Source organism: Polypterus senegalus, chromosome 2 (genome assembly GCF_016835505.1).
Source record: "Polypterus senegalus isolate Bchr_013 chromosome 2, ASM1683550v1, whole genome shotgun sequence".
Lineage (NCBI taxonomy): Eukaryota > Metazoa > Chordata > Cladistia > Polypteriformes > Polypteridae > Polypterus > Polypterus senegalus.
Genome location: NC_053155.1, coordinates 312,701,842 through 312,714,281, shown reverse-complemented (window position 1 = coordinate 312,714,281; position 12,440 = coordinate 312,701,842). Strand labels below are relative to the sequence as shown.

General features: G+C 41.0%; 1 protein-coding gene across 2 annotated transcripts in view; it reads left to right on the top strand.

Annotated features, from left to right (window-relative positions):
• myo16 (myosin XVI) overlaps positions 1-12,440 on the top strand; it is a 743,507-nt gene that overhangs the window by 312,131 nt on the left and 418,936 nt on the right. For both annotated transcript variants that reach the window (XM_039745919.1, XM_039745918.1), the window contains exon 12: positions 10,667-10,732. In XM_039745919.1, the coding sequence (XP_039601853.1) occupies positions 10,667-10,732 (66 nt within the window). The remainder of the gene's footprint in view (positions 1-10,666; positions 10,733-12,440) is intronic.

Genomic DNA, 12,440 nt, shown 5'->3' with positions numbered 1-12,440 from the left:
ACAGTAACAAGAAATCTCATTAGATAGATAGATAGATAGATAGATGTGAAAGGCACTATATAATAGATAGATAGATAGATAGATGTGAAAGGCACTATATACTAGATAGATAGATAGATAGATAGAGATGAAAGGCACTTTATACTATATAGATAGATAGAAAAGGCACTATATGACAGATAGATAGAGTAATATTATGACAGTGAAAGAACAGTAACAAGAAATCTCATTAGATAGATAGATAGATGTGAAAGGTACTATATACTAGATAGATAGATAGATAGATAGGAAAGGCACTATATACTAGATAGATAGATAGATAGATAGGAAAGGTACTATATACTAGATAGATAGATAGATAGATAGGAAAGGCACTATATACTAGATAGATAGATAGATAGATAGATAGATAGATAGATAGATAGATAGATGTGAAAGGCACTATATACTAGATAGATAGATAGATAGATAGATAGATGTGAAAGGTACTATATAATAGATAGATAGATAGATAGATAGATAGATAGATAGATAGATAGATAGATAGATTGGAAAGGCACTATATACTAAATAGATCTCATGAAACTTTTCACTTAGTCACCACATTTTTTACCAGGTCCTCTACAGCTCCCTAGACTTTTTATCGGCTCCTTGGACCTTGCTGGACTTGGTGTGGTGCCGTCACCATGTACGAGTGATCCCAGATATTTCAATGTTTTGACCTGCTCAATTTGGACTCCGTCTAGGTCAGTGGTTCCCAAACTTTTTCGATTCTCGGCGCCCTTGATGTATCCAGGTGTATCCAAGGCCTCCTCTCCCATTAAATTCTAATTTGTGAAATAGCCAATATTTTTTTTTAGTTAAAGGGTTAAGTAAAAATAAATAAAACACGTATCTATACTAATAAAAGGCAAAGCCCTCACTCACTCACTCACTCACTCACTCACTGACTCACTCACTCACTCACTGACTCATCACTAATTCTCCAACTTCCCGTGTGGGTGGAAGGCTGAAATTTGGCAGGTTGATTCCGTACAGCTTCCTTACAAAAGTTGGACAGGTTTTATATCGAAATTCTACGCGTAATGGTCATAACTGGAAGCAGTTTTTCTCCATTTACTGTAATGGAGATGAGCTTCAACGCCGTGGGGGCGGAGTTTCGTGTGACATCATCACGCCTCCCACGTAATCACGCAGTGCATAGAAAACCAGGAAGACCTCAAAAAAGCGCTCAAGAAAACATGCATTATATAATTGAGAAGGCAGCGAAACAATAAGAAGCGAGTTCTGCTACTTCGGAAACAAAGCACGATGTAAACCTACACTTTAAATTAAGTTCATAGACAGGCTGCCGCTGGTGTTTGTAATTTAGTGCCTGCCCATATAAGGCCATCCGTCAGCGGCAATCCAATAGCAAACTGCCACGGGTAAATATTCACGGGTGAAGGACTGTGCTTATGGAGAGGAAGATGAGATGGTCAGGGTGGTGTTTGACACAAACTCAGCGAAACTGCCAGAGAAAGTTTTAAGTGCCAGGACTAAGGTAACATTAAATAAAGCTATGGACATAGCACGAGATGGCACCAGCACAGCTGGGAACCTTCGATGCAAGTACACCGAGTGGCTCACGTGAACTGACGCAGTGCACAGATAAAAGCAACAGTTCCAAAGAGCTGAACAAAACCGAATTACACAATTGAAAAGGCAGCAAAAAATATGAAGCGTCTGATAAGCATATTCATAAATGCAGCTACTGTGGAAACAAAGCACACGGTGGAAAAAGTCAATGTCCCGCTAAAGGAAGACAGTGTAAAAAAACCCGTGCATGCAGTTTGTCACATCACAGATAAAAAGGAAGACGAGCTGTTTATTGATGCAGTAAGGAACTAATCGATGAATGAAACCTCTTATCTTTACAACGATTGACAAACACGGAATGTAACTTGAACACATCCTACAAATACGAGCCTGATTGAAAGAAATAATGATAATCAAATCCTTGATGACAGCAACATTCAATAACACTCACAAAACAATTACTGTATATTGACAATCATGTTACGTTATTTTTAAAATGTTCCCTTTTCTTTTTCATAACTTCTACTTCTCCACTGCGACACGGGTATATATATATAAATGTATATATATACCCGATCTACAATATATACTTTAGCATAGACAAGCCACACGCTGTGGCAATTGTAGAGTCTTAAGCCTCTAACGCCGACATTCGAGGTTCGATTCCCGAGAGGGATGTACTGACTATGTACGCGCTACCCGATTCATTTTACCTTCATCTCCTTGGTTTGGGACGTATGAAAAATATTAGGTTAACGCAGAATCATGTTACGTTATTTTTAAAATTTTCCCTTTCTTAGCACAAGCACAGCTGAGAAGCTTCGATGCATGTACTCCATAACGCGTTAAAAATAACGCATTTAATCACACTTTCAATTCCAAGCAAACGGGAACTTTTGTCAATGCATGATTTCCTGGTACATCCATTACACTGATGCACACATCACAGCTACAAAAATGTTAGAGTCGGAATAAAGCGCGCTCCTACGACTGATCATTTCGACTTCCCGAGCGAAGCCTTGATAAAAGCATGGTTTTGTGCACACTGAAAAGCAAGCAAAATTAGATGCATTACAGAAAGCGGACTTTGTGGCTCTTACTGGGGATCATTGGACTTCCGTGACCGTTAGTAATTCTAAATACATCTAATTACAAAATGTTCAATGATCACACTGTTTTAGCCTAATGTACAAAATAATTTTGGCTAATGTTACTCAGAGTTTAAAGAGTAAGCTGGTCAAATTACCTTTTATGTTTCTGACTTATTTTTTAAGAAGAAAACTGCACTTTATGGTGAAATTTTGGTTATTATTATTTAAAGACAATACTATTCTGAAAATGTACTTAAAGTACTTAAACTACCACTTTATTTTTAAGTCTGCCCAATTTTAACCAGGGATGATATTTTTGTTTCTGTTTTGAATTCAAATGCAGTTTAAAGGCTTTTTTTCAGAAATTAAAACAGCTTCAGTTTACAATATTCATGTCCATGTCTATTATTTGATTCTGTCGCCCACTAAAACCGTTTTAAATAAAAAAAAAAACATTTGCGATTTGGGGCAAATTTACGTGCGATTACATACGATTAATCAAGATTAATTCTTACACAGCCTCTAATTAATTGGATTAATTTTTTTAATCGAGTCCCACCCCTAATATATATATGTAGATATATATGTAGATTTGTATATATATGTGTATATACAGTATATATGTAGATATGTATATGTTGTATATACAGTATGTATATATATGTGTGTGTGTATATATATATATATATATATATATATATATATATATATATATATATATATATATATGCCAGCAACACTCATATCAATGACAAAACAATTACATTAACAATCATCTTACGTTATTTTTAAAATGTTTGCTTTTCTTTTTCATAACTTCTTTAACACACTACTTCTCCGCTGCGAAGCGCGGGTATTCTGCTAGTTTAAGATAAAAATCAAATGTACCACTGGTTGACAGTGTGCCGTCTTTATTTGTTTCACCCTCACAACGCTAATTACCGTTTAGTAAAAACCGATCCATTCTTAAAAATACGTAAGAGAAGAAATATTTCAAAACTTCACTTGACTTAATCACACCAATTTACAGCTGATACAATCTCCGACAACTAATTCAACAGCAAGACTGCACTAAACCGACAGCTATTTATATACGAACACAAAGTACCGAGAAAGTTTGACAAACTACTAAAGCAATCGAGAAACTGATTGTAGAGCGCAATCTGGTTACCATTTGTAGAGGCTTTTCGCAAACAGTTACTACTAAGTGAGTTTCCGGTTTGCACGAGGTCCTGCAGATGCCGCGTCCTACTGTATTACACGGAATTGAAAATGGAAATAAAATTATGAACATTTTATAATATTTCGCGGCGCACACTTTGGGAATCACTGGTCTAGGTAATCTGTCGCCTGTGATCCATCTGTGGCCATGATCTTGGTCTTATCCACATTGATCCTTAAGCCAGAGACTTGGGCGATGTCAGCTATATCGTAAAGTGTATCAGCAGCCACTGTGTCGGTATCGGTGAATATGGCGCTGTCATCTGCGAATACCAAGTCGGTCATGAATTTGTTCACATCATATTGTATTTTGCGTTTGCCCGTGAATACTTTTCGCATAATATCGTCATTCACAATATCGAAAAGTAGAGGTGATCACTCTGGTGATCTCCAGTTTGGATACAAAATTCGTGGGATCGATCATTCTGGATGCACAAGCGGCATGTTGAGCTGTTAGGCCAGGTTTATACTTCACGCTCCAGTGGCCGCTCCTGCCACGCAAACGTTGTACTGTTTATATTTGCGCACGTTTTTTTTTTTTTTTATGTGAATCTGGAAGAATCCTCCAGATGGCAGTGCGAGATATCATAATGGTTAAAAAAAAAGGTTCGGCTTCGCAGTGTTGTGTATTGCCTTGAACAGCCATTAAATTCCGATGACACCTTACCGCAATATCTCTGAAAAGAATAATTAATGATTAAACCCATCAATCCAGGGAAGCGCCCGTTTCAGCTAGCATTGGGCACAAGGCAGAAACAATCCCTGGATGGGCATCAGCTCATCGCAAGGTGAATACAAGCACTCACACACACTGGCGTCATTTTTGTGTCACCAAATCTGCATGTCTTTGGAAGGAAATGTGGAATCCCAGAAGGAAAACATGAAAAACTCCAGGCATAGGATACCAGGGACGTGACTCCCTGCGAGACAGTCAAGTCAACTTTATTTATAAAGCACTTTACCTACAACAGCCGCTGACCAAAGTGCTGAACATAGACTAAAGTAAATTTTAAACAAAGAAAAAAAGAATCAATAAGTAGATAAAATACAATAAATACAGCATTAATTAAAACATATTAAAAACAACTAAACAGAGTTTACACAGAGTAAAATCAACTGCTCACACAGGATCAAATGCCAAACCAAAAAGGTAAGTCTTAAGAGCAGACTTAAAAATGGGCAGTGAGGAGGCCTGTCTAATGGGGATCGGCAGTGAATTCCAAAGCCGTGGAGCCACAACGGATAACGCCCTATGCCCCCTGAGCTTTCCTCGGCACATCCAGAAGCAGCCGACCAGCAGATCTGAGTGAGCGGGAAGGAGAGTGCATATCAACAACAACAACAACAACATTTATTTCTATAGCACATTTTCATACAAACAGTAGCTCAAAGTGCTTTACATATTAAAGAATAGAAAAATGAAAGACACAATTATAAAACAAAATAAATCAACATTAACATCGAATAAGAGTAAGGTTCAATGGCCAGGGGACAGAAAAACAAAAACTCCAGACGGCTGGAGAAAAATAAAATCTGCAGGGATTCCAGACCATGAGACCGCCCAGTCCCCTCTGGGCATTCTACCTAACATAAATGAAACAGTCCTCTTTGGATTTAGGATTCTCACAGAAGGGCTTGATGAAGATGGTCACGTAGACTTCTGCCTTTAAATCCGTCCATCATTGTTGGAGCATCATGAAGCTTTGAGTAGGTGGAGGTGGCACAGGCCACCACCACAAAGAAACCGGAAAAAGAAACAGAAAAAGAGAGTAGGGGTCAGTACGGATTTTAGAGCCACCATGAATAGTTATTTTGAGGAGATTGAACATACAGAGTATCAGGATTAAGTTAAAGTGAAGTTATTAAAAGGCCATGTTAAAGTAATGTGTTTTCAGCAGTGTATTAAAGTGCTCTACTGTACCAGCCTGGCGAATTCCTTTTGGCAGGCTATTCCAGATTTTAGGTGCATAGCAGCAGAAGGCCGCCTGCCCGCCTCACCACTTCTTTTAAGTTTTGTTCTTGGAATTCTAAGGAGACACTCATTTGAAGATCTGAGGTTACGATTTGGAATATAAGGTGTCAGACATTCCGATATATACGATGGAGCAGATTATTTAAGGCTTTATAAACCATAAGCAGAATTTTAAAGTCAATTCTGAATGACACAGGTAACCAGTGTAGTGACATCAAAACTGGAGAAATGTGTTCGGATTTTCTTTTCCCAGTTAGGATTCTAGCAGCTCCATTCTGCACTCGTTGTAAATGATTTATGTCTTTCTTGGGTGGTCCTGAGAGGAGTGCGTTACAGTAATCTAGTCAACTGAAAACAAACGCGTGAACTAATTTCTCAGCATCTTTCAGTGATATAAGAGGTCTAACTTTACTTATGTTTCTTAAGTGAAAAAATGCTGTCCTAGTGATCTGATTAATATGCGATTTAAAATTCAGATTACAGTCAACAATCACCCCTAAGCTTTTTACTTCCGTCTTGACTTTTAATCCTAATGTATCCAGTTTATTTCTAATAGCCTCATTGTATCCATTATTGCTGATCACTAAGCTTTCAGTTTTCTCTTTATTTAACTTGAGAAAGTTACTATTCATCCATTCTGAGATACAAGTCAGACATTCTGTTAGTGAATCAAGAGAATCGGGGTCATCAGGCGCTATTGATAAGTATATGCAGCAGCTCAGCGGGGTAGGCCGGAGCACGCCCATTTAAGGACTCAAAAACAAATAAAAGAATCTTAAAATGAACTCTAAACTGAGCAGGCAGCCATTGCAGTGAGGATAATATGGGTGTGATGTGCTCATTCTTTCGCGTGCCCATTAAAAGGCGTGCAGCAGCATTTTGCACCAGCTGCAGCCGAGACAGGGTGGACTGGCTAACACCAACATACAACGAATTACAGTAGTCCATGGCGTGGATTACTGTTGTAAATAGATCTTTGGAAAGAATGTTTTTTATCTTCGCCAAACGTCTTAGCTGAAAAAAAAAACAGATTTCACCACCGCACTGATCTGACCGTCCAGTCTAAAATTCTCATCTATCCTAAAACCCAAATTTGTAATAATAGGTGTTCCATATTGTGCAAGGGGACCCAAATCCACAGGAGCAGAAGTAGAAATAGACCCACTGGTGCCCCCCACCGTGTCACCCCATGTGTGTAATAATTAACAGTATTCATTATTTAAACGAAATTACCGATTGATCTTTAAAATGTAATATACCCACTTTAATGCATTTCATCATGAAAGTGATATCAAGTATAAATCTGAGAGTTGGAATATCATAAATGTAAGGTGTTCTGTGTGGTGATCCATTGCTGTTTGCCGCTGCTGTCAGGACCGGAGGAAGCCCCAGAAAAAAAAGACGGCACACAAGACGGTATGTGAGACCTTTTAAAAAGTATCGCGACATTACGATCGGGAATATGCGCCGCTTGAATATAAAAGCCCCACGAATGCATCTGTATGTCGGCATTTTGCTTCACCACATCGAACCATTCATCATCAACATCGAAGAGCACGCGTCGATCCCGGAGGATCCGCATGGCGGCTTTCTGTCACATGTAGATAGTAAACAGAGACTCTGACGTCACATTCCGCACACTGCGCCCTCCGACTTTTTGCTGGTACTGGAACTCGTGCACGTGTCGCATTCATTTCTGAGGATATGCTCAGAGGACACGTCAAGTGAAATGCTGGGAACGCGTGGCAGCCATGATGTGTGTTCCGAGCGTGAAGTATGACGTTTGAAGAAGCCGGATGATCTTCGGCGGTAGATGTTCGTTCTCCAGTGCTCTCCACAAGGCGAGCCAGTGTATGCAGATTTGAAATCGATGGAAGATTATAACGGTTCACTTTCCACATTCCGATCTGCTCCTCCGCTAATTGGTAAATTTGGTCAGTTCGACCTCGTTGGGGCCCGAGTCCTGCTTGTTTTTCTTGGCTGGTCTGCAGTCTTGATTGTGTAATCTTCATGAGGAAGAGGAGGTTTAGACTGAGTCACAGGGGATGTCAGACTACATGACTGTTTGTCACTGGAGGAAATCGTCGGCTGCCTCCATCTCGCTAGGATTGTGTAAATGGGGGTTAGGACTGAAACTCTTCAACAGTCAACAGCAACAACCTTTATTTCTATAGCACATTTTCATACAAAACAATGGAGCTCAAAGTGCTTTACATGATGAAGAAAATGACAAAGTAAGAATTAGAATAAGACAACACTAATTAACATAGAATAAGAGTAAGGTCCGATGGCCAGGGAGGACAGAAAAAACAAAAAAAAAACCCAGACGGCTGGAGAGAAAAAATAAAATCTGCAGGGGGTCCAGACCATGAGACCACTCAGCACCCTCTGGGCATTCTACCTAACATAAATGAAACAGTCCTCTTGTAGTTAGGATTCTCATGGAAGGACTTGATGATGACGGTCACGTAGACTTCTGACTTTTGATCCATCAATGTTGGACATCACGGTGCTTTGATTAGGTGGTGATGGCGCAGGTCGCCACCACAGAAAACCAGGAAAAGAAACAGAAGAGAGAGTAGGGGTGAGTACGGATTTTAGAGCCACCATATATAGTTATTATAATGAATTGTAAAAATGAGAGCTGGTCTTGGTGTAAGAAATGCGGGTGAGATAAAGTCCAAACGACTGTAGACACGATCAGATGTCTGGCCACGGGAGGTGCCGCTATTGACTCCACGGTGATACAACTTTGTTTGTAAACTCCCCTTTCCAATATCGAGATAAGGATTAATCTCAAACACAATCTGAACTCTGAAAGTACTTTAATTCCTGTGGCTGTGGTCTGTAAACAAATGAAATACATACACTAAGTTACAATGTTACGTACAAGTACACATTTTAAATACTCTGAACGTGTAAGATTAACAAACATTTGAACCTCTTTATATAAAATTATCTATGATAAACTTACTTTTCCGCAAGGACGCACAGCATTAATGGCTCAAGTGATAAGAGAAAAGGACAAACTATTCTCACAACGTGCAGCAAGTAAACAAAGGAACAAAAGACGTGCGAAGTCTGAACTTTCACCCAGAAAAATGTAAGAAAAGTTTTACAAGTGTTTCTAATACACTCACCTAAAGGATTATTAGGAACACCTGTTCAATTTCTCATTAATGCAATTATCTAATCAACCAATCACATGGCAGTTGCTTCAATGCATTTAGGGGTGTGGTCCTGGTCAAGACAATCTCCTCAACTCCAAACTGAATGTCAGAATGGCAAAGAAAGGTGATTTAAGCAATTTGGAGCGTGGCATGGTTGTTGGTGCCAGACGGGCCGGTCTGAGTATTTCACAATCTGCTCAGTTACTGGGATTTTCACGCACAACCATTTCTAGGGTTTACAAAGAATGGTGTGAAAAGGGAAAAACATCCAGTATGTGGCAGTCCTGTGGGCGAAAATGCCTTGTTGATGCTAAAGGTCAGAGGAGAATGGGCCGACTGATTCAAGCTGATAGAAGAGCAACTTTGACTGAAATAGCCACTCGTTACAACCGAGGTATGCAGCAAAGCAATTGTGAAGCCACAACATGCACAACCTTGAGGCGGATGGGCTACAACAGCAGAAGACCCCACCAGGTACCACTCATCTCCACTACAAATAGGAAAAAGAGGCTACAATTTGCACAAGCTCACCAAAATTGGACAGTTGAAGACTGGAAAAATGTTGCCTGGTCTGATGAGTCTCGATTTCTGTTGAGACATTCAAATGGTAGAGTCAGAATTTGGCGTAAACAGAATGAGAACATGGATCCATCATGCCTTGTTACCACTGTGCAGGCTGGTGGTGGTGGTGTAATGGTGTGGGGGATGTTTTCTTGGCACACTTTAGGCCCCTTAGTGCCAATTGGGCATTGTTTAAATGCCACGGGCTACCTGAGCATTGTTTCCGACCATGTCCATCCCTTCATGACCACCATGTACCCATCCTCTGATGGCTACTTCCAGCAGGATAATGCACCATGTCACAAAGCTCGAATCATTTCAAATTGGTTTCTTGAACATGACAATGAGTTCACTGTACTAAAATGGCCCCCACAGTCACCAGATCTCAACCCAATAGAGCATCTTTGGGATGTGGTGGAACGGGAGCTTCGTGCCCTGGATGTGCATCCCACAAATCTCCATCAACTGCAAGATGCTATCCTATCAATATGGGCCAACATTTCTAAAGAATGCTTTCAGTACCTTGTTGAATCAATGCCACGTAGAATTAAGGCAGTTCTGAAGGCGAAAGGGGGTCAAACACCGTATTAGTATGGTGGTCCTAATAATCCTTTAGGTGAGTGCATATTGCCATTAGAGGTCGCAATTCAACCTAACAGTGGACTTTCTGACAAATTGAATATGCAGAGTATCAGGATTAAATGAAGGTGAAGTTATCAGAAAGCCATGTTAAAGTAATGAGTTTTTAGCAGTTTTTTAAAGTGCTCCACCGTATCAGCCTGGTGAATTCCAATGTCATGTAATGTGATGTGGCCTCGACTCCACCTGATATCATTTCAGAGGACTGACCGGCTTTGTTTGCTCCAAATGGCCTGCTCTTGTCAATTTTTGCTTCAGTGTTCTAATTTTGTTAACACCTTTCTGATCACTCATGCCTGTTTTGCTCATTTTCAAGTACGTTAGACTCCATGTTCTGGGCACAACTCTTTTTTTTTGTCACGGGGTCCATTCTTTGTTCTTAAATGTAATCAGCACAAATTGCTAAATTGACGTTTTGTGTTCTTAATTTCTAGACGTACATTGGAAGTATACTCTTGATGGCTAATCCGTATAAGGAGCTTCCCATTTACTCAGCACTGGTGAGTATTTTTCTTGTGTTCGTCCCTGTCCCTGGTAATCATTAGAAGACAGAATTAATCAGAATCTCGTGATGCAATATAATTTAAGTTGCGATGTAATAATATTGTGATATTTTACTTTTAAATATGAAAGGAATATCCTACCCAAAAATGACACAGTCATGTGCTGACTTATAGCTCCATTTTGGGAGCGGCCGATTGCCCGTACCTGTTTGTCGGTCACAAAGTGCACAGGTCATTGCTATCAAGGCTCTGTGGGTCAGGGTGAGCCACCGGTACGCATACTTTAACTGTCACGCAAATCAATATTTGAGTCTCGGTGGCTTTTTTTTGGGGTGCGGAGCAACACTTTTGGACTGCTGTTCAGCTCAGCTCGCTCCCGCTCCCACATGACGGTTTAAAACTCAGCTCCCAAAACTTCACAGGGGAACCCGTGTCATTGTTCACGTGGCCGTGCTTCAAGAATACTTCATGGGAGACCCCATCTCGTTGTTCACGTGTTGGGTGCTTAGTGGCAATTGATCAATACTTCATTTGTGTAGTGTAGTGGGTGTGACAGGTAGGGGGTGCCACTGAGCCCCAGACACGAGACACAGTGCCTGTACACTGCCAATGGTTGAAATTCAAGTAACATTTTTTACGTGCACATACCTTTTATAGGGCAGCACAGTGGCGCTGCTGCCTCGCAGATAGGAGACCCGGGTTCTCTTCCCAGGTCCTCCCTGTGTGGAGTTTGCACTTTCTCCCCGTGTCTGGGTGGGTTTCCTCCAGGTACTCCGGTTTCCTTCCACAGTCCAAAGACAAGCAGGTGAGGTGGATTGGTGATTCTAAATTGTCCTGTCTGTGTGTGCCCTGTGGTGGGCTGGCGCCCTGCCCAGCTCTAGCAGACCCCTGTGACCCTGTAGTTAAGATATAGCGGGTTGGATAATGGATGGATATATACCTTTCTTCACAAAAGTACTCGCATGCACAATTCCTATATTAATTCTCACCTAACCCCCCCCCCTCCAGGCAAGCCTTGTCCTACACCTTCCAACTCCAACATCACATGGATGAGGTTGAGTCGGCTTCTTTAATGCCATAGCCAGGAGTAATCCTGGTGTCACAAGATTACACTCTGGAATTATTTCTGGGTCAGGCAGAACCTCCTTAAAATTTGTGAGTCTCTCTCCCCACAGCTCCATTCTGGTGGCACCAACGTACCCCCAACAAGGCTGTTCATTGGGACTAAAATTCACAAGATGTCCTGTGGGTGTACAAACGGTAGTTCTACCCAAGTGAAGCTGCCATATGACATACTTGGGGGGACTACATGGTCCCAAGAGACATTTCTTCCCTGTCCCTCTGTTATATCTTAATGGCCCAGGAAAGGTATCTGCAACTATACCCGGCAAGGGCGCCTGTCCATCCATATCCGTCCCTTATGGCCTCCATTCCAGGTAAGGCAACACCCTCCATCCTGGTTGGAATGCCAGTCTGCCCGCCTTGTAATCTACATGAGATTGAAGAAGTTAGTTGTAAATTGAAAGTACCTGCTCAGCTATTCATCGCCATGTCCTCTCCCCTCCACAACAGCCCCAGCCATCGGCCCTGCGCCCTTCACAAAGCTCGAGAGGGCCAATGCTGTCTGTCCTGTCCTCTACTCCTACAATGCTTGATCTCTTGTTCTCTTTTAATCAACGCAGATCTCAGCATTAAGATTTGCTGT